This window comes from Parambassis ranga, chromosome 5 (assembly GCF_900634625.1).
Source record: "Parambassis ranga chromosome 5, fParRan2.1, whole genome shotgun sequence".
Taxonomy (NCBI): domain Eukaryota; kingdom Metazoa; phylum Chordata; class Actinopteri; family Ambassidae; genus Parambassis; species Parambassis ranga.
In genome coordinates, this window is record NC_041026.1 from 30,052,893 (window position 1) to 30,080,354 (window position 27,462).

Below are 27,462 nucleotides of genomic sequence, written 5' to 3' on the forward strand. Positions count from 1 at the left end.
AGAAATAGCTGTCTGATGATGTGGACACTGGCTATTAAATCATATTGTAACACCCGCCAAAGGATGCAGACAGGCCATATTTTAAACATGAAGAGTTACCTTATAAGAGGCCCTTGACTTAGTCGTGTGAGAGGTTTCCCAGGCAGCACTTTAATTTCCAATGATTTCTGAGAGCATCCACACCAAAGTTGTCTTTTAAAAACAATCATTTTATACTTAAGGTGCAATGGGGAAATGAGACCTTGGTATCTTGGTACCAAAGGTATCTGACAAAGTGATTTTGTTCCTAAAATACCCACTGCTTTCAGGCTGTGATCTCAGCTGTGCGTAAGCCAGATCCAGCCTCACTCCAGCAGCCACGCTAGCTGGAGCAATTACTGGCTGATAGAGAGCACCCACTGAGAGAGGCATGTGACACACACACATCCACATACACACACCACACAGGCATGTTTCCATTATTTCAGAGGACATCACATTGACTCACGTTAATCTTATTCCTCACCCTTTTAGCCTGTAGCCTTTACATTACAGGATTTGCCTTTGTCTCCACAAGGGAGGCAAGTCCACACTGTACTGTTACACACACACACACACACACACAGGGAAGCATCTGCTCATACATGTCATACATCCACATCTACACATACACACATACACAGAGCAGTGTTATCTCCCAGATGGCAGCCATAGTGACTGGTCATCCTCCACTCACACCAGACACTGCTTACTCACTGCACTGCTGTCTGCCTCTGTCGTTGTGTTTGTTTCTCTTTAGTACTTTCTCAGAGCAGCTAATGTAAAATACCTTAATAATTTGCTATTGTCTCCCTGCTCTCTTGCTGTGCTCTCACATTGCCTAAATACAAAAAGGTGCAGCTTTTTGTTTCTGCATTTAAAGACATTTTTGTAGAAGCAGAGAGAGTTTGCCGCACCCATAAACAAGGATGACCAGACTGGTGGAACTCAGGTGTTGTAGGGTCAAATATGCAGATAAACTGCAGTAGATGATTTTTATTTTCTCTGTAGAATGAAGGCTCTCATTTTAATTTATCCTTCCTTTATTCTTTTTTCTATTTTCTTTCCCTGTCATCCTCTCCCAGGAGTGCCACTGGTAACCGAGCATTACATTATAACAGATGGCTCTTAACATGCATGACTGGACTGGAACCATATTTTCATTTCAAAATAGAGTATAGACCCCAAGAGTGAGCCCTGTGATGGGAAAATGATTCATGTGGCAGCATTGAGAGCCACTGTACCAGTATTATTATATTATTAAACATGCACTCAGACAGTGTATAGTGTACTATATGGTGAATCATCCAATTAGTCTGCATATTTGATGACAGGAAAGAACCATTAAGCTCTTATGGAGTAAATTTAATTCAATAAGATGCTAGATAACAGCACCACCATCTGCAGATAATATCTGCCTTGTTTGGTAAATAATCAAATATTAATACAATCTATTATCTAAATGTTCAAGATCAGGGCAGCAGTAGACTTGCTCTGTTATGGTTTCCACCGACTGTGGTAGTGATTACTGCTGATAATCACAATTTTTTTTAATTAACAAATGGACCTTAAGCCCTACTTACAACTTAAAGGTATGATATGTTGTCATATGTATATACAACAAATTATACCTTTAACATCTCCATGACTTGATAGTACACCCACCATACTGATCCACAGTCTATGATCAAACATACTGTCTAGTGTGATGGCCAAAAAGCTCCATTTTGGTCTCATCAGATAAGGAGGACAGGACATGCTCTATGTGCCATTTTCTTCTCACTTCTTGGAAAGAATAGAATATGAATAAAGTTATGATCAGTAACTATTTTGCATACATCCCCTGGCTCTTGTCAGAGTTGCTTGAAACATTGTCATCATCCTGCAATTTTGAGCATTAAAACTGATAAACAGGTACCTGGGACCTTCAAGAAAAAGGTGTCCTGATATTACAATCACTGAGATGCATTCACTGCACTCAGGTCATCTTCAATAAATTACTTGAGAGATTACTGTAACCCGCTGGTTGGATCTCTCTTGAACGTTTTTATTGAATTCTAGAGAAAATATATATAGAACTTCACTTTGGTTCTAATCTCAGCACTTCAAGAGCCTTCATGTTGTTATGTCTTACAACAGTTTCCACACTCCTTTTACAAAGATGATTTCCAGTAAATTAAAATTAAAATTTTTCCTGCCAGAGATCCAGTGCTTTGAATTAGCTATGCCTGTCTGTGGAGATAATTTAGAATAGAATAGAATATATTAATCCCTTTTGGAAGGTCCCCCAGGGAAATTCGGGTACCAGGAGCAATACAACACCGACAGTCAGAGCAGGAATTAAATAGAATAAAGGAAAATATAGTACAGTAAAAATAGTACAGTAAAAAATAAAAGATAAGAGGAATTATGTACAAGCAATGCACACCAGCAAGGATTATTGCACATATAAGTTATTGCACATATAGATTATTGCATGTGTGTTGTATTAGGCGAGCTGTACTCCTCCCTCCTTCTCCTTACCAAGCAGTAGGACAACACAGCAGAAAGAACAGTTTCTTTTTATCTCTCTCACACACAGTGATAGTGATAATAACTCACTGCTGGTAACTTGTGCCAACAGAAACACTGTAGCAGCTCACACAGCCTTAGAAAGGACATTTGAACTAATTTGCAAGAATAGGTTTGCTTTGAAGGAAGTGTAATATGACTAGAGTATTTTTTTGTATCATAAGTGAAGAATACACCCCAAAACCAGGGTTTTTAAAAAGGAACACTACTGAGCTGAGCAATTATTCATAAGGCATTTATCTGAGTTAGCTCAGGCTATGCAACTTCCATGTTTGGTGACAGAACAATGTATTGCATAGTGAAGACAGAAAGGTGGAGCAAACATACTGCCATAGTTGATGAGTAAAATTAAAATAAGGTGTGCAGGCTGGAGCGCGTGGAGGAGCAGGAAGAGGGGGAAGGCCTGACACACACAACTACAAACAGAGAATTTCCAGGCTACACTTTATGATAGGTTGAAGTAGCATCAGAGAGCTTAATGTCCAAAAATTCTGATTGTTTTTACATTTTAGCATAAACTGTTACATGTAGCATCGAGAAATCAACATAATTTTGAAGTTCTCTTTGTGAGGACTAGGACATTACCAGTATTCTAAACTCCCTAAACCCAGGTGGGGACACTGCATTAACAGGACAAGCAGTCAGTGTCCATCATCTTCCATATTTGTTTTTCTTCTGAAGTCATGTTTGATCCTGCGAGCTGCTGTGACATGTGTGGTATCGCCATAATCTTTACTGCCAAGCATAGGTGTGTGGTCCCATGATCTGGTTAGTTTGTGGTCGGTATGTGTTTGGAGAATTATATTAGTAATAGTAGTATTATATTCATATTATATAATAATATAAGTGTGATTCAACTGTTTAAAACCATTTATAACCACCGTGTACTCAGCCTTAAGATGTTCCTTAACCTCAAGTGCTTTAGGATGCAAACAATGCCAGATTGTATGGTTCGTTACCCTATGTGTTTCAGCCTTGTTTTATGTAAGAGTTTTTCTATGTTTTGAGTATTTTTCTGTTCTCCTTGTTTCGGCACCATTTAATAAGCACCTCTCTGCCTGCGCCTGTGTCCCCTCCTCCACTAATTCCTGACAGATTCAAATACACTTATATGCATATGATATTGATGGATGGATTGGTGACATTGATTACATAACTGACCTGCAGTCTACTTACAGATTGCACATAAGTATTTTCATCTGACCTCCCATTTAAAAATAATTAGCCACACACTGATGTATTATGGACAAACAGTATTACACAGCTCCCTTCACTGTAATTCATCTTAGCTGTGAACTTTGACCCCTATTAAGGAAGCTGTAATCTCCTGCTGTTTCCTCTGCTGGGGTGACCATGGTAACCGTTACCAAGACAGCGGACGGAAAGTGGCCAATAGGTGTGGAGCAGTGACTGAAGGCGAGAGGGTTTTTTTTTTATTGGCCATTTCTTTGTAGTGCTAATGTGTTTAAGAACTCTCCAGTATTACACACAGTGATGGCATTTTTTTGGTTACAATAGAAAAACAATGATGACACTAATAAGACATAAATAAAACACAAAGCTCAGTGTTTGTTTGAAGAGTCCTGAAATAACGCAGTCAGACCAGGGACACATATCCACTTGTGATGTATGTGCAGTTTTTTTCATCATACCAATAAATGTTGCATTTATTCTAAAACATTTAGTACAGCATCCTTCTGGCAAAAAAAAAAACTAGAAAAGTTGTCCACATCCCCTCCATCATTAATGTCATCGTACATCTCTTTAGCCGCCTTATCATCTTCCGAGTGACTTGAAGATGTTTTGCCCGCATGCCGTGGATCCCTCCAGGTCTTTGCTAACCTTTTTTCTCCCTCCACCATGCAGTCTGGCCCTCTTACTGGTAGAGTACCGGTAAACAAAGGCATTTTTGCCTTTTTTTTCTTTGTTAACCTAGGAAATCTGCTTCACTTAGACCCTTTTTCCACATACAGGAGTATGTGTAAAAAAACGAAGATTTTCCCCTTCATTTGTGCCTTTCATTTACACATAAACAGAGTTTTCGCCTCTGAAAACGATTCTTTCTAAAAACTCCAGCAAAAGAGATTTAGGAAAACCCCATTCACGTTTGAATGTGAATTCAAAAACAGTTTGCAGCAGTCTGCGTGTCAGTTCGTGCAACCTTTTTTGTGTAGTACGGCTGTAGTCTAGTAGTGGAATAATTCCGGGTAGTGTTAGCATTTCTGTTGGTGTAAGCAGTTTTTATGTGTTTGCATTTGCAAATACAGCTCCTCTTACTATGTAGAGGAGCAGAGACATGTTAGGTCTCCTGGTTCAGCAATGTTGGAACAACTTCTGACACAGAGAGCCAGACTGCGTTGATGAGGCTTCTGATGGCTCTTGGGAGCGTATTTATGCGGGTTAATGTAAACGAAAACTTTTTTGAAAACGATGATGTGTGCACGATGTTATTTTGGAAATATTCATTTTTCAAAATACCCTGCTATGTGTAAACGTAGCCTCAATGTGGGTATTTCGTGTGAGAGTTCAGGAAGAAAGGAACCAAAGGCTGCAAACTATTCAGATAAATGTAACAAACAAACATCCTGATTTTGGTTTTCCTCCATGCCTGAAAACACTGTAAGTCATGTAAACTAGATCATTGCTGCCTCTCCTTGAACAGACCCTGCTGCTCTATTGGCTGTAATGATGTGTTAAACTAGGTGTTCAATTGCACTTTTTATGGAGTTTAGGCTAAAACTTAAATTGCTGCTGACCACGTGAAATTTTAATCTCAGCCCACAATACACCCAGCATGTCTCTTTGTGTGTGTGCCTTCTCATTCATTCATAACACTGCTTAGTCTCTGCTCATCTTTACATTTAAAACATCTTATCGATTAGCGATTTTTTTTTTCTTTTTGATTGCCTAATTTTAGTTTCTGGTTGTGCTTTTATTAACAACACCATGTCTTCTTGTGCTTCTCCTTCAGATCAGTAAGCAGCAGCTGCAGACAGTCAGAGAGCGCTTCCAGGCATTCCTCAATGGAGAAACTCAGATCGTGGCTGACGAGGCCTTCATTAACGCCGTGCAGAGCTACTGTGAGGTAAGTTTGTCATCTTTTACACCAGAATGTTGTTAGAGGATGCTATTAGAGGATATTCATAAATCTTCCAGCTTCCCATCCAAAAAGTGCGGTGGAGTTTCAGAATAGGGTTACTATTGTCCCATTAAGTCTCAGATAGATCGAATGTTTTGGCAACATAACACCCATATCACACATGAGACACAGGTTCAAGTCCTGTCAGGCAATGTTACACTTTTGCATTTAAGTTTCATCTTCACTCACTACGTTTGTCTTTTTTCACTGTTTAAACAGGCAATCTCTATTTGATGGGATTATTCATAGAATATAAGGGTAAATGACAGGATAAATTTTGGTTACCATAGTTACAACTCCCTTCCTATCCTGTCTTCAACTTGATTTGATGCAGGTTCTTTAATTTAATTTCAGATCATTTAAATTCAAGTGCTAAATAGAGTTAATTCAAAGATAGAAAACGAGGTCAGTCTTTCATACATTGTAAGTTTCCTCTTGTTAGCTCCTGTTAACATGTTTTCATAAATATATTAATAATACAAACTGAAAGCATCCACACATATGTCTATAAGTTAGTAGAAAATATTGAAATACTACCAGTACAATACAATAAGAACAGTCTGGTCAGAAAAAGAGATTCAGACACTACAACATTATAAAAAGAAAATAAGAATGACCCCCAATCAGTAATACACCAAAGAAATCCAGTGCATATCATATAGCTCAGCCTCTCCTTGTTCAATGCGTCTAAGCAGGAAAAGGAATGAGATGAAAAAAATCCAAACCTCAGCAGAGATACCTTGTCTCGGCCCTGATAAATGATGCAGAGTGTGCACTGAGCAGTGTTAATAATGTTCTCCCAAGTGGCCCGGGATTCACTGAGTCTGATTCACTCAGGAAATAAAATGTGCTAATGGAGGAGTCAGAGTCTTGTCTGCAGCTCACATTTGTGCATTCAAGAGCTGACTTACAATGTGGCATTTGACACACAGTATGTGGAATGAGTCACACTGAGCAGTATAAGCTGGGATTCTTGGACTGGTGAGCCAATAATAACTGGTCAGAGAGGAGAGCCTTTGTGCTGTTCATGCATTACTGTGTGGATTATTAAGATCTGGTTTATTCAAGACAATATCAAAATTGTTTAGTCCAACTGTGATTAAAAACTAAACTACAGGCAAAGACAAAACTCAACAGCAAGTAAAAACAATACAGCTTAGTGTCGGGGGGCTTGAATCCAGACTCTTTAATTAAAATCTGCAGCATGTACACACACCCTACCTCCTAACATTGACTATAGCAGCTGTAATTGGTCCTATGATTGAATGATGTCGGGCATATGTTACATAAGCATAATCTTAACCATGTTTTGTATTTGTAAATGTGAGGGCCACTCACAATTTTACTGATGTTCATGGTTGATGTTGCTCCGGATTGTAGCCCACATATCCCTGGCATCTAACAGCCAATAAAGAAAGCAAAGAGGTGATCATGACACTGCACATCATTTGCATAATGTAATTGTTATTAAATCAAATAAAAAATAGAATTCAGTAATTTTACATTATATATAAATTGGTATCTGGAGACCAGAGGGTGATGCTGGGTGCTGGAACAAACCCAGAGGATGTCTGTGTGTTGTTTTGGCAATGCTGACACATTGACTGGCACTCCCTTATCTTTTACTGTGGCAGCGCAAGCAAGCCTAACGAGAACGGTGTGATATTTAACAGATGAATCTGGTGGCACAGGCTATCCAATTCAATTAAAACCTAAAGCTCACAGCTTGGCTTTGGCTTTGGGCTTAAAGTGAGAGAGAGAGAGAGAGAGGATGGACAAAAATAGAAAGATGGAGATAAACACAGACAAAGGGTCAGAAAGAGCTTGGCAGTCTGTGACAGGAATTCACTATCCATCAATCACAAAGTTATAAGCAGTCACTTAAATGTGGCGCACTATTCACTTGAGGTGGATTTGTTGTTTTCCAGCACAACAATTTTTAATACAGTGAAAGAAAATGTAAATAATTTTTACACAAAAATCATCTGCAATGTAACTTTCCATAGTGCCGTAGATTATTGAACGTAATAAGGACACTGTACTAAAAACAAATATAGCTGTTGAATAATTAAAAATGTTTCACAAATGAAAATCTATGCCAGAAAAAGGAAGATAGGTATCTAAACGAGTGAGCACATAGCAGTGGCTGATGGAAATATATTTCTGTATTGTTTTCTCTGAGAGTTCTCCATAAGAATTATTGTAAAAAAAAAATATTTTTTACAATAATTCTTGGTTATGCCACATTATATCATAAGTAACTAACCTAGCCCAACTATATCAGTTGATGCAGCCCACACAAAGATAAGCCACTCATGCGTGTACAGTAATGGTGACTGGCCTTGTGTATTGAGGTTGTTTATTGTAAAATGGGCAAGAAAACAGGATTTTCATCAACTTTAAATTAGTTGCTCTTGTGTGCAACTGAAGGCTTGTAAGCATTTCACATGACAGCAGTTGCTGCCCACCTGGATGAGTTGTGCCATATGATTAGTTTTACATGGGAATCTGTGGTAATTGTAATAATTGCTGATCTTAATCCCATTGTGAAAAGTCTCTCCATGAAATGTTTCTGGAATCCCTCCCCTTTACAGCCAACTCCAAACCCTATCATTTGTTGATCTAAAAATAAGCGGACTGTATGTGATGACTCATTATTTGCTTCAATTTTTTTTTTATAGCAAAACTTTAAACAATTATTCATATTCAGCATACCTACTCCCACTGCACAGCGTTTTTGATGTCTTATACTAGTCTATGTTTGTCTATCCAAATCCAGAGGCAGTTTATTTTCCATCCTTTGGTACCACCGTCTTTAAATCCAACTCTAACCCTCATAGACCAGAATAATTCTTTGTGTAGAGTAGAAAAAGAATAGCTCACCAGGCTACCATGTAATGTATTAAGTCAAAATTCCCCTACAAATTAGCTATCATGTTCCACCAAAGTTAGTATATAGTTAGTATATAAGTTAGCGATAGGTCAGTTTTCATCAGTTTTAATACATTTTTGCACTTCTCTGCATGTCTACCTCTCACGGCCACAGATAATAACTACAAGAGGTTTGTGCTGCTTAAAAATGCACCAACTAATCAGCAGGGAAACTTGAATGGATGTGATGGTTTATATGTATGGAGTCAGTTACTCCTGCACATAGATTACCAATTTGCATATGCTGATTTAGCCTGGTGGATGTGCACAGGTATACCTTTGATTATCACTGCCCTCTTGGTCCTCTTTGTGTGCAATGTCCAGTTAATGGACTCACATAGCTGCTAGCCAGCAGCTACTGACATCACACACTGCTGATATCCCCTTTTGTGTCCCTTAGTTCTTTTTTGTATTGTCACAACCAGAGATGACTCAGAGACTCACACATTTGATCACTCATACAACCTTAAGATGTATTCTGTTGCTTATACAACTAGTGATTAATCTTGTACGCTTGATGTGTAACTAAGCACAACTTTAACCAACTGTTGCTCTAGTCTGCACAAGTGTATCTAACTTGTGTAGGAGTCATTTGGGTGCTCACCCTTGCACAAAGATGATTTATACAGCAGGGGTTCAAATCATTTTTTAACTGTATGGACACCATGTCAGACATATTTCAGTCATTCTTTCTCCCCTGGTCCTTACACATAAAACATTTTTGTAAAATATACATTTTAAATTGATTTTAAAACATTTATGTACATAATAAACATTTAGTTAATGTCAAATATGATGGCTTGAAAAAGTCTAAATGGCTTTAGCAGCATCTTCTCTCGCAGAATAAGATTTAAACCAGAAACAGAGCAGTTCTTATATTATTCTTTTGCAGATCTTCCTGAAGAGCGACCGTGTGTCCCGCATGGTGCAGAGTGGCGGCTGCTCAGCCAGTGACTCCCGAGAGGTGTTTAAGAAGCACATAGAGAAGCGCGTACGCAGCCTGCCTGAAATCGACGGCCTGAGCAAAGAGACTGTGCTGAGCTCCTGGATAGCCAAGTTCGACACCATCTACAGAGGTGAAGAGGACCCCAGGAAGCACCAGCAGAGGATGACGGCCAGTGCCGCCTCTGAGCTCATCCTCAGCAAGGACCAACTGTATGAGATGTTCCAGCAGATCCTTGGCATCAAGAAGTTTGAGCACCAGCTCCTCTACAACGCCTGCCAAGTTAGTCCATTAAGTTCATCAATTGCATTTATATGTGTGTCTTGTTTCTTTTCTCTTCACTTATCTGTGTGTTTATTAAGTTGAAGAATGCCAAAAATATCCTGGCTGAGTTGTCAGGCTGCCTCACTTCATATGGGCTTCATGCAGAAAGTTGCATACAAGCCAGCCATTTGGATGATAATATCCTCTCATTTGTGTTAATATTCATGCTTGATTAACACACACTGAGGTCTGGGATTTTATTTTTTGCAGTTCCTTTAGATAAGAGAACGTTATGAGTAATTCATAGCACTCATAATTTTGCAAGTGTTAGGTTGGACTTGACTTAATGGTCATTTTTGCTTAACAAATAACCCAGACTTAGGAAAATAACTGAGAAAGAATATATATTAACCATCATTTGGCTACCAGAGTGAGATCTGAATTTTTAATGTACATTTTAATTAGGCCCTAAACCAACCAGAAGACATGCAAATGATGGTGGAGTGAGATGCTACGTCTGGGCTGACAAAGACATAGAGCCAAAAGGGTCAAAAACTGCTGTTCCCCTAGGCTTCAAAAGTGAATCAATCACCACAGACTTTCTTTTTATGACTGCATGTAGGTTTACATTTTTTTAGCACTTCCACATTATTAACCATTACTACTTTTGAATGGCATCTCTATTTGGATTAACCAAGAGTTTAGGCAGATGCTGTCAACATGGTGACATGGTGGAGATCCACTGAGAGATTTAAAAGTGCTCTTCAGAATCCTACGTGTGACGTCAATCGTGTTTTGTCTATATTTATTTGCACTCGGTGGAAAGAGTTTCATTCAAAATAAGTGACCACGCATAAGTGTCTGAGTTGCTATTACTATTATATAATGCTATTAATAAATAGTGACGTGCCAAGGCTGCGTCAAGGATGGCCTCTGTGTCATTAGACCTAAGTGGAAGCTCACCTGTGGTTAGATTCTGATCTGTTCTCTCTGTGAGGGATAATTTTTATATTTAGCCTAATTATTTTTCTATTATTGTGCCACACACAAAAAATATTCAGCAGTCATTATTTTATGGCCACACAAGTGGTGTGTAAAAAAACCTTTATTATTTACTAAGCATACAGAAAATATGTAGAGACATATTTCCTTCTGCACTGTGGAGTGAAATTCCGGCAGCAGGAGAATGATTAGACGTGCGGAGGCTTTGTCACAAACTGAATGCAGGAAGCAGTCTGAGCATCGGGGAGGAACAATAAGACAGGCTTCTATACATAGATGATCCACTATTAAAGTGCCAGGTATTGTATCAATAGAAAATGTGCTGCCGGAATGGAAATGAGTTATTAATAAAAGCAGAGTGTAATGATGATAGCAGGGCAGAGAGCTGAGCCCTAAAGACAGATTGCGGTAATGATGATGTCCGGCTGTCAGCAGCAGGTATAGAGGCTAGCCTGCAGAGCCAGGGTTTGGTCAATCATGGAGACACTTTGGCAGGTGAATCTTGCTCAGTGTCAAGGGTGCTCTTATCATTTTTGTTTGCTTCACTGTTTAATTCCACTGCTGTCTAAGAAAGTCTGAAAACACGTCCTTCATTCTATGTTCTTCTTCTACCCAGACTAAGCCCAGACTCTTTACTTAAATGATCTGAAAACATACATTATTACACATAAATTATTTATTACAGTTTAGAGGAGGACTTGGTCAGTAGATGTTTTCTGTTGCTTTTCAGTAGCTTGAAAAAAAAGAAAAGAAATGCAAGATTTTAAGATTTATTTTCATCAACTGGTTGGAGCTGTTGAATTATTGCTATTTTTGTCAGAAGATGGTTATATAGGCAAGATCTTTTAACATAGCTGTAATAAAAAGTAGAAGCTACTAATTAGAAACAAAACAAGTCAAATCAGCAAACAGCATTTTGCTGTTGTTAGCATAAAAATATATAAAAATCATTTTTTTATTATGCCATTCAATAGTATCTAGATTTTAGTAACTAGTAGTACTGTTTGAGATCATTTTACTCCTACTCAGCATGTGTTTTTGGCCACATACCTTTTTTTTTTCTTTTTTTCTTCGATTTCAATAAGGTAATATATGCAATGCATCCTATATAAATATTACACAACATTTTACTTTACTCAACACCAAATTCACAATTTGTTGAACAGAAGTTGGTGATAGAGAATACTGACATTTGATATTTCTTGCCTAATTGAAGTGTTGTTGGCAGCACAGTGTATACCATTTTACTCAAACAAAATTCATCCTTGACTACTTCAACCATCTGCTATACCACCTGCTATATCACCTCACAAATTTGTAGTGCCAATTAATGGGGCTGTCAAAAGTCTTGTAAACCAAGACACTTTACCGATTTAAACAATGGTTCTGAAGTGGTTAAGGTTCTTCAGAAAGGACTGATGAATGGACTTGTGTTCCCAGTTGCTGTTTATTCAAGCCTTCACAGGATGTTGATACAACTTAATGCATTTTTAGTGTTAAAAAGAGACAGATATATCATGTAGATATTCTAATTAGAATATCACATGGCCAAAACATATAGCAGGCACCAGTGTCCCTGGTCTATAGGGAAGAGAATGGCCATTTTAGGGACCTGATGGTCACCATTTTGAAAATGGGGCCTTTCTTGGAGTCAAATCTTGGTAAATGTTTAGTATGTTTTTAAGTACATCTGATACTATTGTAAACCACTAAGAAACCTTTTGTTAGAAGGTTTTCAGGGTCAAATCATATTGGCAACTGACTACTATATAAAAATTCTCTGGACCAGCCGTCCATGATGTTTTGATGGGTTTTTTAAACACAGAGTGAGGGGATGGCACTGTGTAAAAGGCTGAGACTGTTAAAATCTTTGAAGCACTGTCCACTTGTCACCACTCCCAGTTAATCCAGCAATAAGCTTGATTGAAGATTGACTCACTGTTACATCCTCGGCTCGTCTAGGTGTTGAGGAAGGACGTAAACATCAAGTAAAAATAAACCAACGGAAGGCCAAACTCAAATGTCTGTTTCTTTACTTACGTACAATTGTTACAAATTACAAATAACAAATATACTCCTTCAACAGAACTCACAACCGTTAAACAAAAACAATAATAATTCGAAAAATAAAATACAAGCAGGAACCCTGCTGGGGATTAACAAGACAGCAGTGTAAAATAAAAACCAAAAGACAAACACGCTAAACTCTAAAACGGTTGAATAAAATAAATAACTCACAACTACTCCTACTGAGCGACACTCTCTAAACTATCACAATTTAAACAAACAAACTCAAAATTACTCTAAGAGCAAAAACACATACACGGTTTAAACAAAGAAATTAAATCTACTCAAACAGAGCTTAACGCTCTCTCACACACAGGAGGAACAGCACACAAAACTAACAACAGCAGAAACTAAATTAAATACACAGTCATTGAAAGCTTAACAAATGAAACACTATTTAACACACAGATAGTAACTCTTTGAGAGACACGCAAATGCTACAATACAGATGGTAACACGGGGAGAACTGAAGGCACACACAGAGTCATCTACTCTCTGACAGTCTGAAGTGAAACAGTCGCGGGGTTTTAACGTCAGCACGTCCAGCGGAGAAGGACCCTCATTGGTGCAGGTGTATCCGATGAGCCACTCCTGAAGAAGCTCCGGAGGTGTGGCATTTGCGTATAGGTCCGTCCCATTCATATATCACATATAGTAAATATAGAAAACAGTGAAAGCACTAATACTAAGCAGCTTTGACATTCAAGCCCATAGTATAATTAAAGTGACAGAATGAACTGTGAAGTTTGTAGGCATAAGCTGCAAAGCCTGTGGGAGGAAAAACAGTAGAAACCTGGCACAGGATACAGAGTGTAAATAAAAGCTTGGTTCTATGGCTACACACACACACAAATGCACTCCATAACAGTTAGGAGTGTAAGTTGTCATTGCCTGTCCTTGGATGTTCATATTTAGTAGCCGTGTATTAACAAGGTTGTGTCACATATAGACACAAAGATGAATGGCTAACATAAACTGACTTTGTCATTATGGGTAGTCAGCTGACCTCATTTGTTGGGCACATAGCCTTATTGAACCCTGACCTGCCCCCTATAGGCTGCTATAGAAGGCACTAGGCATGATGGGAGCATCACTTCATCTGTAATGTTCCAGTACTCTGGACTCTGGGCTTATCAGACCCCACCTTTATGGTTGGTACCCAACAGCCAATAATGCTTCAGATTTAGCATAGTTAACACTGTGTCAATTCCCTGGTCACCCAGTATCTTGAAAAAAACTGTTTTTGTCAGACTGATGCACAAAATAAAAGCTTTTTTTTTTCCTCTTGTCATGGACAATTTACATTTCTGGAGTAACCACTCTGAATTAATGAGCTGTAAGCTGAGAAATCTGCTGCTGTCTATTGCAATACAGCACTGAGAGGAGACATGGGGGGAAGGGAGAATAGAAGGTCTTGTTGGCTGTTATTCTGCTTTTGAGGGACTGCTTTGCAATTCTGAATGACTTATAATTCACTGTATGCTGTTTTCATTTAGAAGTCATGCTACATATGGCTGAATGGTTATCTGACGGCTGGGTGGTGTTCTTATTAGCTGTACCAACCCAAACAGAAATGCATTATATGAAAGTGCGCAGAGCTCTTATTTAGTTGGAATAAAAAGGCAGGCTATTATTAGGTACATGCTGTTATTTCTGATTTTCCTTCCTTTTTTAAGTACAAGATAAATGGTAGGCAGCTTTATTTGTAGAGCACTACTTACACTTCCAAGTACTTTACAGTAGTAAAAAAAACATAATGACATTTTTAATTAGAACAAAGACATACAGTGTAGTTTGAGCAGTTAAAGGTTTTAACTTGGACTTAATTATTGACAGTAGTATGGCCTATTTGACATCATCTGGGATATCATTGCAGGTTTTGCAGGCATAAGTCAATCAGAGATGTATAAAGGTGCTGAGCTGTTAGAGATTTATACATAATCACCAAGGCAATAAAAGAGAGAGAGAGAGTCAGTGCAGAAACTTTGAAACAGGGTTAATGTGGTTTCCTACGTTTGTGAAAATTCCAGCTCCATTATAACAATAAGATTTCTTACTGGACTCTTTACTTTTGAGAGTGGAAGTCAAGGTGAGAGCTCACTCTCTGTTTCTGTGTCCCAAAAATTATTAATTCAGTCTTATCTCTCAATCACAAGTGGTGTGGGTGACATTGTATATGTGTATACATACATACATATATGGTAGGATACATGACTGATTTCCATTATTTGGACTAATGGTAGGATATAAAGATTGAACAAATGGCAACCCAAGTTGGACCTCTGTGGAACCCCACATCATTGCCCTTTGGTCTGTCAATCAAAACTTGGGTTGACTTCATAGTAATCCATTTATAGTCAGAAGTCTTTATATTCCCCCTGAATGTTGACATTTTAATCAGTGTCTTGATGTTCGAGGTGTCTCATCTACTGCATTGGAGACAAGTGCCTTCTACAAAGATAGATGTCCTCATTACAAATGGGTAAGACTTTATTTTTATAGTCCATCTGTTGACACTGTACAAGCTATCAGTAGATATTCATGCACGGGAATACTTACACAGCTTCTGACCCCTAAACAAGTCTACAAGTGGGGACAGCAGGCAATAGAACAAGAGGGATCAGCTGAAAGAAAGCAGTTGGATATGTTGTGTGCTGTTATCCAAATATCAGTTTTAGCCTCATGTAGCCTAATCTAAAAGATGTTGAAACTACGCCACCTCTCTGTTGTTATGCACATTGTAAGTATTGCATTAACAACAACAATCCTCTTTGCTTGAGGTGGTGTTTGACTTATCTGAAAAAATTGATGCACAAAATGGATGGAAACACCATGTTTGATGTAGCAAACAGTGAACTCACATATTAGTAGAAGAAGAAGACTGACTCGTGTCAGCTATTTCTGCAAGCAGACTTCCAGCTGTTCTGTTTCCACTTTGTAACAGCTACTTCCTTAACTCTTTATTACAGCCTTGTAATGGTATATGTTCCATGTAACAAAATTTTTTGACACAACTACTTGTGATCTACCCCGACCACTTGATGGAAACACATTTCTTTTTTTCCTTTCCTTTTTTGGGGGGGATTTTCAAAATATTCCCTTTACACTTGCATGCAAAAGAATAAGGATAATCAGCAAAGTATGCAGTAATGTTTTGTTGCTAGTGTTTTAGCTTACTAAAGCAGACCTAACAGTAATTAGAAGGTAATCACTTTATTGACCATTTTATTAAACAGAAACTTTAATCTTTTCCCAGACCTCATCAAGTAGTTTTGATGCCTATATCTCATCTTTGGTCCTGATAATGACAACAGCCTCTTAACCACAATACTATAAATGACTGAACACCACTGTAACTTTTACTTTTTATGGTTAGTACAGTTTTCACAACTGTCAGGACCCTGCAGAGAAAAGGCTGAAGGGGGGACTGTCAAATGGAAAAAGAGGTGGATGAGTGAGTTGAACTGTTTAAACCAGGGTGGTGATTAGAAGGAGGCAGACAGGAAGGGAGGCCCAGCCATTACAAGAAACAAAAAGAAATTTCCACTAAATGAAGCCTTTGTTTTCCAGTTATCAGTGCTGAGAGTAAACACTTGGCTTCTTAGTGTGTGAGCTGCACTCTGTGGCTAATAACTGGCAATTAAAATCCAGCAGCTCCATGCCATGGTTAAACTAATCTCACACCAGGCATATGATTACTTTATATCAGTGCTCTCACTGGGAATGGAGATGGCAACATCAGCTGCTGTTTCTGAAAGTACTGAAAGATGGCTGGCAGGAAGTTAAATGATGACATGATGTTAACTTGTCTGCATCACCTGTGCACAGTTTGAAAAGGCCTCAAATCCAAATCCACAACATACTGTTCCATTTAATCCTCTAATCCACAGCTTGGAAATCCTTCTGTTAAATGATATGTTTAAAATCCTTTACCACCAAAGCGTGAGTGTCTTGACTTTGAGGTGATGCCTGTGTAACTTGGAGATGACTGGAATAGGAAGCAGATGCAAGTTGAAACTGCTGGAATCTTATGTTGCCTACAGCCCTGGTCAGATGCTTTTGAAGAAGACCCAGACAGAGAGGCTCCTCCCAGACACACATCCTCAAAACATGTTGCTGGCCTCATTAGTGACTGCCTGGCCCACGCATCCAGATGCTGTATGTCTCTATAGCTAAGCCATAGAGACATCCACTACTGTTTCTCAAACCTCAGCAGTACAGTCATGTTCAAAGGTTTTAGTGTCAAGTTATTGTCTTAGTATTAGGCCAGTACAGCCTCCAAAAGGAATACAGCCTGAATAACATATAACTTTTTTTACCATGCCATTTTCTTTTAGTAAAATTGAAGCCAAAAAGAAAACAAATGAGCTCAATACTAAGTGTCTGCTTACTGCTTCCATACCCAGGTAGCAAATGGCCCAAATGTGGCTCACTTCAGCATAAGAGAAATCTTTATCCACTGTGGCATGTGACATAACAGACATCTTAGCCAAAAGAGGCCCACATTAAATTTGAAATTCTGTGCCACATTTACAATTTTACATGTGGGCCACTAGAGGCACATGTCCATTTCATCAGGGCCAGAGGAAGGCCAAAAGTGCCGCATCAATGCCAGATATGGGCCACATTCACTTGCTATTTGGGTAGATTTTCTTTCACTCAGATGTTGCTTATCACCAGTTTGTATGGGGCTTTTTTTTCATAGTTTTTTCCTCAGCCAAATTCAATAAATAACTACATTTATGCTAAAAATGACAATTTGAATGTCAGTCATGAAATCCTAAAACTAGTTATATTCTCATTCAAGTTTGGGATTTGAGTCTTTCAAAAGCTGTACAAAAGATATACTATCTTCCCTAACTGTAAATCTCTTGTTTACTGGAGAGAGAGAGCAAACTACTATGACCCACTGACTTCTGAACCAGCATTCACTAATAACACGAGATACTGTTGACTCCCGTTCCACTGGTTGGCAGCCATGTAAACTAATTTTAGCTCTGGAGCATGTCTGTTATTGAATTCAGTGACTCTTTACCTTTCCATCTGCCTCACTGGAGTAAATAAAAATAAGACATAGTCAATGGCCTCTGTACTGCTTTAGCACTGGTCAGATACTGTGTTTCAGTTTTTCATTGGCAAACTGATGACATTTGGAGTGACCCACAAGGAAACAACAAGGCAGATTTGTCCACTGGCTTCTCAAAAGAAGTCACCTTTTATTTACCAACTTCACCCACAGCCACGGCTTAAAGAAAGTACTTTACTTGATTTAAATTTAAATCACTTCAACACAATGATCCAATTAGCTCTCTTAGGCTACATTTACACGGGTATCTGTAAAAATGAATATTTCTCTCAAGAGCCATCATAACTACGGCAGGCCTGTGGGTGGCAGTGTAGGAAGAAGTAGAGCCGTGCAGGCCAATCAGAAGCCTCATCGACTCAGTCTGGCTCTTTGCTGAACCTCGAGACCTGCAAATACATAAAAAGTGCTTACACCAACAGAAATGCAAACGCTACCCAGAATGCTTCCATTACTAGACTACAGCCTACTCTTGCAACTGTACTGCACAAAAAAAGGTTGCACGAACGGAAGCACAGACTGCAGCAAACTCCGTTTTTGTCAGTTCAGTTTCGCGAATTCGGGGTTTTCCTAAAGTTTTCACTTTTGCTGGAGTTTTTAGAAAGAATCGTTTTCAGAGGCGAAAACTCCATTTATGTGTAAATGAAAGGCACAAACAAAGGGAAAAGCCTTCATTTTACAGATACCCATGTACGTATTTTCACGACTATAAGGCGCACCTAAAAGTCTAAAATTTTCTCAATTTCCTGTATCCTTATAATGGGTGCACCTTATGTATGGGTTGAGTACCAGACACAGGGACGTGATACGTAAACTACGTACGCTGGCAGCATTTCACCAATCAGCTGAACACTACGTCAGATGTACACTACGTACCCTAGCAGCGATGAACCAATCAGATGGATACTGCGTAATACGTACACTACGTACGCTGGCAGCAATTCACCAATCAGCTGAACACTACGTCATACGTACACTACGTACGTTAGCAGCGATGAACCAATCAGATGGATACTACATATTATGTGCACTATGTACAATGGCAGCAATTCACCAATCAGCTGAACTGCCGGGAGAAGCATCTCTACAGTCACCATTCGACTGAAGGCAACAACGATAGCACAGGACATGAATATCGAACATTTTAAAGGAGGTCCGTCTTGGTGCTTGCGTTTTATGAAAGGCGTCATCTCTCGAGCCACACAAGGACTACCATGGCGCAGCAACTTCCAGCGGACTACAAAGAAAAGCTGGCCAGCTTCCGTGCCTACTGTAGTGACAAGATTGCAAGCAAAAACATCCAGCCCAGCCACATCACCAACATGGATGAGGTCCCCCTCACTTTCGACATCCCTGTGAACCAAGCTGTAGAGAGAACGGGGACCAGTACAGTATCAATACAGACCACGGGGCATGAGAAGCCAGCGTTCACTGGACATCGGCATAAACAGGGTGTTTTAAATGAAGTTGCGAGTGGCGTGGGAGTGATGGATGGCAGACGGCGGGCACAGCTTTACTAAGACTGGGAGGCAGCGCCGGGCGAGTTACACCACCATATGTGATTGGATTGTGGATGTGTGGACTAATGTTTCTGCATTGACTGTTGTCCAAGCTTTTGCCGGCAACGACAGTGACTCTGACAGGGATGAGAGGGAAGCTGGTATGCAAGCACTTGCACAGTTGTTTAATTCTGACACTGAAGGTGAGGACTTTGATGGGTTTGCACGAGAGGATTGATTAAAATGTACGGAATGATTAAATGTGAGTGTATTGAACATAGCTGTAAGTTCGACTTAACTCACTGTTTCGCGTCCGTTACCTTTTTTTGGGTAGAACTTATGTTTTAGTGTAACATGCGCCTTATAATACGGTGCGCCTTATGTATGTGCTGAGGACAGACCCCGTAATTCAGACTGCACCTTATGGTCGCGAAAATACAGTATGTTGATGAGTTTGCTTGATGAGTTTGTAAACTTGTAAACTTTTCCCTTCTTAATTTTGCTTCTTTTCAAACAGAGAAAAATTAGAGTGTACTAGAATGTGTCATTTTAAACTATTAGTGCTCGCTTCTTATTGGTCACATGTCACTCTAAGCCTGACTAGACAACTGTTTCAAAGCTTGAAAATCATTGTTGTGATTAAAGGTTGTTGCAGTGTATTAGCATGCAGGCATGTTGTTTGTTGCTTTAGTTGAAACATCCTAGTGAATGCCTCAGAGCAGCAAATGAGATGATTGTCCTCTCACACACTGCAAACATCACATAAAGAGCAGTGGGGTCAAAAAGCGAGCCACATCTCTTTTGATGAATGTGCCTTTGGCAGTAATGATGGCTGGAGCCAGGAGACAAATTGAATTGCAGGCCAACGCAGCGGATATGTTGTGAGAGAAGAACAGAGTGGGTGTTCTTTCCTTTTTATCAGATGGGTTTTAGTCATTAGGGCTGCGGTTTAGTCGGCAACCACTGAAAGCTTCTAACTGGTCACAATAGACTGGAGACAACACAGTGGAAGGCACGGTGAGTGCTGGATCAATCAAACCATGAGGAGATTGAAGAAGAATCAATAGTGATTTCACAAATCAATTAGATGTCCAGTTCACCAAAGCTACAAACTACCTCGGCAGAAAGTCTCTGTAACTGTTACTCTGGATGTTATGCTCAAACCACTGCAAACCACATGGATGTCAAATCATTGTCAGTTCTGTGATCAGCACAAATAAATCGCCTTAGAAAGAAATTGTTAAGACAGATCCTCAAATCTGGATGAATAAAAAGTCTCATTATTTACTATGAAGATAAGGATTTTGTTGATTTGCAGCAGAACATATCGTGTACATTTTAAAAATGTTGCTCAACAGCAATGAATAACTATTTCAGCTGTCTTAATGTTCACACAATAAACAAAAAATCTTGTGAAAATGACAGTGATTTGATTAAGAGCTGTCCACAGACCTCCATGTCTGTCAGGACGTCTTGTTACAAATTGTGTTTGTGTAACAATTTATTATGCAACCAGGATTGCTATCTTCTCAAGACATGACTTCTAATAAAGTCATTCTGATATGTGTTGCGATATCAACTGAATAAATGAGGAAATGAACAATGTGGCTGGCTTGTACAATCAAACAGAAACTTTGCGTTTATCTTTTGTCCGCTTTGACACAACCACCGCAGTGAGAAATGGCAAGTTCTCTTTCGTGTCGAGACTATCTCTCCATCCTACATATTCCATATGTACGGGGACTGATCCCCACGGGAGCAGTATGACGTGGATGTGGTGGCCACGCAATGATTGGCACCGTGGCTATATAAGCACCACGCATGCGTGGCCTCCTCGATTCTTTGATTTCCACGGCTCAAGCAGTCAGGACATGGTTCATATCAGATTTAAAGAAACCAGCGTGTGTGGAGGAGACAGGGTTAACGCAGTATTGTCCGCCTGCTACGGCAAGAGAGCTGGTCTGCGGGCTCCTCTCAGGATTGCTGCGTTGTTCCCTTTACGTTGGCTGCGGTAGAGTGGCTGCTGTGGCCTCGGCTCTGCCGGGTGGCTCATGCAGCTATTGTCTCACGCGAAATCTTCTCGCCTAAGCAGCTCGTGAGGGGCCCTTCCTGTTTGGGGAGGAGGACACGGGTGTCCTGCCCCTTCTAGAAAATAAGAGCTGTGCCACTACTTCCTGATGTGGAGGAAGTGGTGCTGCAAAGAAGGCAGTTTGCCAAGCCGTCTGAAGCCCGCCATTGGTGGACAGGGCTATGTAGGCAGTTGGCACCAGTGTGCGGTCGGGAAAGGATCGGCTGTGGGCCATTTCCTTCCATGGACCAGGCACTGGTCGTGTTCATGTCACCCTCCAAGTCTGTGCTGTTAAAGGAGGACCATTGAGGCCAGGCTCGCTATAATGCATGGAGCCATGGCTGTCCATAGACAGCCTTTCAGCCTTGTGCCAGTGTCAGCTTGCTAAGCAGTTTGAGCACTGACGCGGCTGCACAACATTACTGGTAGGCTGATAAAGGAGCAGGCAGTGGCCATAGACAGGACCATGCCTCCCTCTGGGTGATGAGGCGCCATCTTTGGCTGTCCCGGTCGCCACTGATGCGGAGGATCAGGCCTGTCGGCTTAGGCGGCCTGTAGTGCCATCAGCTCTGTGGGGCCAGGTGCAACTGAGATGTTGCATCAGACCCAGGAGGCCCGTCGATGTGCTCGGGAGACGTCAGGCATGCTCCGGCAGAGCCACAGACAGCGGAGCCCAGCAGCTCCACCAATGGGGTCATCGCAGCTCCTGGTAGCTCCGGGTGACCTCAGAGTGTGTCTGGATGCCAGCTGTCGCAGCAGGGCCAGACGTGGTCGGCCGAGGAGTAGGGCCCTGGAGGCCCCAAACCCTCTCCTCGGCCCTGACTTTCTATGGAGCCCAGCCCCGCCTTGACCCCCCATGCGCATCCCTACTTGTGGGAGATGCATGGGGCGGACCCCTGGATCGTTTTCAAAAAAAGAAAAAGAAAGCCATGACTCAGGGCTATCGCCTGCAGTATTTACGGAAAAGCCACCCCCTGCTGATGAGGTCAGCCATGATTCCAGTGATAGCGGGCCCTCAGCTCAGGGAGATTCTGGCAGCAGTAATCTGGGACAATGGGACTCTGGGAAAAAGGAAGAGAAGTAGTGCAGTGCAATTGGCGAGTTGGGTTCTACTCCGGGTACTTCTCATCCACAAGAAGGATGGGAGATCTTTGAGGCCCACTTTGGTGCAGAATGTTGACAGGCTGTCCTCCAAGGCGACTGGTTTGCCACGCTCGGCCTGGAAGACGCTTGTTTTCGGGCAGGTTCACCCTCAATGGCAGGACCCTCGAGTTCTGTGCCCTACCATTTGGCATTTCCACTCCTGTCCCGGTGTATTGCTTGCGGTGGTGAGCTAACACACTCGGCGACACTCCCTGGGGCTTGCGTGTGTTGGCTCGGGGCCACACGCTGGCTCTGTCAGAATCAGAATCAGAATCAGAATCAGAATCATGTTTATTGCCATGTAAGTGAAGGGGGTTCACATTACTAGGAATTTGCCTTAGTGATTGGTGCATACAAAGAACATATAACAATTAACATGCAATAAGATAAAAACTAAGATAAAATTAAGTAAATAAACTAAAGTAAGGCTAAATTTACATGACAGACATGGCGTAACAGACATACAATGAACAGAACATAAAATACTGTGCAGATGAAATGGTAAACATAGACCCTTATATGATCGAATGGAACAGTGTAATAATGTAACAGGTACCACATGGATCGGTGAGGTGGTACTCGTGTGCAAGTAGTGCAAGATGGAGTAAACAGTGCAAATAGTCGTCATTGTGCAGTGACTATACTAAAGTGACCTTCTGAAGACAGTGCAGAGCAGTGCATTAATTACAGTTTAACAGTCCAACAGCAGAGGGGAAGAAGCTGTTCTTGTGGCGTGAGGTTCTGGTCCGAATGGACCGTAACCTCCTGCCTGAGGGGAGTGGCTCAAAGAGTCCGTGTCCAGGGTGAGAAGGGTCAGCTGTGATCCGACCTGCACGCCTCAGAGTCCTGGAGACGTACAGGTCCTCGATAGATGGCAGGCTGCAGCCGATCACCTTCTCAGCAGAGCGCACAACACGCTGCAGTCTGTGCCTGTCCCTGGCAGTGGCCCCAGCGTACCACACTGTGATGGAGGAGGTGAGGATGGACTCAATGATGGCCGTGTAGAACTGAACCATCATCCTGGCTGGCACCTTGAGTTTCCTCAGCTGCCGCAGGAAGTACATCCTCTGCTGGGCCTTTTTGATGAGGGAGCTGATGGTGAGCTCCCACTTGAGGTCCTGGGTGATGGTGGTACCCAGGAAGCGGAAAGAGTCCACTGTGGAGATGGAGGTGTCTGTCAGGGTGAGGGGGGGTGATGGAGCTGGCACTTTCCGAAAGTCTACTGTCATCTCCACTGTCTTCTGGGCATTCAGCTCCAGGTTGTTGTCAGCACACCAGGACACCAGACGGTCCACCTCCATCCTGTAGGCAGACTCATCCCCGTCTGAGATGAGTCCAATGAGGGTGGTGTCGTCAGCAAACTTAATCAGCTTGACAGACTGGTGGCTGGAGGTGCAGCAGTTGGTGTACAGGGAGAAGAGCAGAGGGGAAAGTACACAGCCTTGGGGGGTACCGGTGCTGATGGTCCTTGTTTCCGAGACATTCGTCCCCAGCCTCACATGCTGTCTCCTGTCTGTCAGGAAGTCAGTGATCCACCGGCAGATGGAGTCTGGAACATGCAGCAGGGACAGCTTGTCTTGGAGGAGAGCTGGGCGGATTGTGTTGAAAGCAGAGCTGAAGTCCACAAACAGGATCCTAGCATAGGTTCCCGGGGAGTCCAGATGCTGCAGGATGTAGTGAAGAGCCAGGTTGACAGCATCGTCCACAGATCTGTTAGCTCTGTAGGCGAACTGCAGGGGGTCCAGGAGGGGGGCTGTGATGGTCTTGAGGTGGGACAGTACCAGGCGCTCAAAGGACTTCATGACTACAGACGTCAGTGCCACAGGTCTGTAGTCATTAAGACCAGTGATCCTTGGTTTCTTGGAAACTGGAACAATGGTGGAGGATTTGAAGCAGGCTGGCACATGGCATGACTCCAGAGAGGTGTTAAAGATGTCTGTGAGCACTGGAGTCAGCTCATCTGCACAGTGTCTTAGGGAGGAGGGGGACACACCATCAGGTCCAGGAGCCTTGCGGGGGTTCAGTCTCCTGAACAGTCTGTTAACATCCTCCTCCAGGATTGAGAGGGCAGCTGAGGGGGAGGAGGAGGGGGGCAAGGAGGACTCTGATGGGGTATCTTTGATGTGGATGTCCGTGTTGATGGGGTGTGGAGAGGTGTGTGGAGAGGTGTCAGGGCTGGCTGATAGTCCATCAAAGCGGCAGTAGAACTCGTTCAGACTGTTGGCTAATTGCAGGTCGTCAGCTGAGTGGGGGGCTTTGGGCTTGTAGTTGGTGATCTGCCTCAGTCCTTTCCACACAGAGGCAGAGTCGTTAGCAGAGAACTGCTGCTGGATTTTCTCAGAGTACAGTGATTTAGCACTTCTCACCTCCTTGCTAAACCTGTACTTGGCCTGTTTGTAGCAGTCTCTGTCCCCACTTCTGAAAGCAGCCTCCTTCTCTAGCCTCAGCTGTCTGAGTTTAGCTGTGAACCAGGGTTTGTCATTGTTATAACTCACCCTGGTGCGTGTTGGCACAATACTGTCCTCACAGTACTGTATATATGACGTCACAGTGTCTGTATACTCATCAAGACTATCATTGGCAGCCCTGAACACCTCCCAGTCCGTTGTCTCAAAACAGGAGCGAAGCTCCTCCACAGCCTGGCTGATCCACTTTTTAGATGTCCTCACCACAGGTTTGGAGAGCTTCAGCCTTTGTCTGTACGCAGGAATCAGATGGACCATCACGTGGTCAGATAGTCCAAGAGCAGCACGGGGCACTGCGCGATATGCCTTGCTTATTGTGGTGTAACAGTGATCCAGTGTGTTCTCCTCTCTGGTCGGGCATTTGATCAGCTGTTTGTACTTCGGGAGTTCTTTGCTCAGGTTTCCTTTATTAAAGTCACCAAGGACAATAATTAAGGAGTCCGGATATGTTTGCTCCAAACACAGGATCTGATCCGCGAGTGCACGCTGAGCCTCGTGCACGTCCGCACCGGGCGAGATGTAAACAGCGGCCAGAATGAATGAAGCAAACTCACGTGGAGAGTAAAATGGCTTACAGTGAATGAATAAGTATTCCAGAGCAGGAGAGCAGTGCTGGGAGATCACAGTCACATCAGTACACCAACCACTGTTGATATAGAAACAGACACCTCCACCTTTGGTTTTACCGGAGAGTTCCTTGTGGCGATCCGCTCGGAGGAGTTGGAATCCCTCCAGCTGCAGCGCGCAGTCCGGTATCTGTTCACAAAGCCAGGTCTCCGTGAAGCACAATACACAAGATGAAGAAAAGTCCCTGTTCCTTCCCATCAACAGTGTCAGCTCGTCCATTTTGTTGCTAAGTGAGCCGACGTTAGAGAGAAAAATCCCAGGTAACGGTGTGCGCGTCCCACGTCTCCGGAGGCGCACCAGCGCACCAGCTCTCTTCCCTCTGCGCCGGCGTCTCACCTTTTTAACTAAAACGTGTAGTAAATCGGCAGCAGATGCTAAAAAAACTGGTGATAAGTCCACAGGTATGGTAAATCTGATGTTCATGAGCTCTTCTCTGGTGTAAGAGCATGCAGACACACAGTTTGTGCACAAAAACAAACAAAACAGAGCGCACCAAAACACCAGGGCGTCCGTACCCGGCGCCATCTTGGATTCATGATTCATGACATGCAGTCATGACATGGTAATGTGATCTGCATGTGATCTGTCTGGTGTAGTGCTTGCGGTGCCGTGAGCTAACAGCTATGGCCTACCTGGTGCATCGCTGCAGCGTATGGCCTACGCACCAGGGCTGCTTCAGCTGTATTTTAGTGGTTCCTAGCATATTGCTGTGGAGTGCAGTTCACATGCTAGGCGGCTCCCGGTTGGGTAAGGGTCGGCTGTCATCTGGTGTGTTGCTGCAGCTGATGCACTGGGTGCTTAGCCACCCAGCTGGTACATACTCGGGTGTCTGGATGATGAGCCGGTATGTGCTAACACCGAAAGGAAGAGAAAGGAGAGGCAGTGCGACCTTCAGAGGGCTCGTCTTCTGCAGCACTTGCAGCACCTGGGTCTGCGCCTCAACAGTAGAAAGAGCAGGCTGCAGCCCTCCCAGTCCACAGAATTCCTGGGCATGTGGTTGGATGCCAGGGCAGGAATTCTCTGGAGAAGCCCTGACGCCTGGGAAAAGGCCACCATTAGGTAATTGCCTGTCCCAGTTCGCTTCGGGGCTTCCGTGACCTGGCAGTTGTGCCTTCGCCTCCTGGGTTTTGATGGCGGCCACAGCGCACCTTTGGCCCATCTATATATGCACCCAGTAAGCATCGCCTCTTGGGCCGGGGATTGTGCCCCCAGAGGGATCTGCAAGCCAGAGTGTTGATGACACGCAGGGTGCGCAGGGCTCTCTGCTGGTGGGAGGACTCTTCGTATCTGGGGCCTGCCTCAGATGCGGGAAGCCCTCCTAATGTGCTGGGTCTGCGTCGCCGGATGGTGTCATCGGATGCCTCCCTGGCAGGATGGTATTTCTGGCCGATGGAGGGCCCCTGGCTGGGGCTGCACATCGGCCGGCTGCGACTGAAGGCAGCTACTTGACCCTCCAGCATTTCCTGCCGGGTCTTCCGAACTGCCATGTGCTGGTGAGAAAGAGCTCACGGCCATACTACTCTAGAACCGCCCGATCTCGTCTGATCTCGGAAGCTAAACAGAGTCGGGCCTGGTTAGTACTTGGATGGGAGACCGCCTGGGAATACCAGGTGCTGTATTGCCTCCAGGTGACAGCAGACTG

At 42.5% G+C, this 27,462-nt stretch overlaps 1 protein-coding gene and 1 pseudogene across 1 annotated transcript in view; both read left to right on the forward strand.

Moving 5' to 3' along the window:
* The window catches only part of cadpsa (Ca2+-dependent activator protein for secretion a), a 158,598-nt gene that overhangs the window by 15,987 nt on the left and 115,149 nt on the right, over positions 1-27,462 (forward strand). The window contains exons 2-3 of the mRNA XM_028406129.1: positions 5,561-5,674; positions 9,552-9,884. Of these exons, the coding sequence (XP_028261930.1) occupies positions 5,561-5,674; positions 9,552-9,884 (447 nt within the window). The remainder of the gene's footprint in view (positions 1-5,560; positions 5,675-9,551; positions 9,885-27,462) is intronic.
* Positions 27,324-27,442, forward strand: LOC114436854 (uncharacterized; annotated as a pseudogene).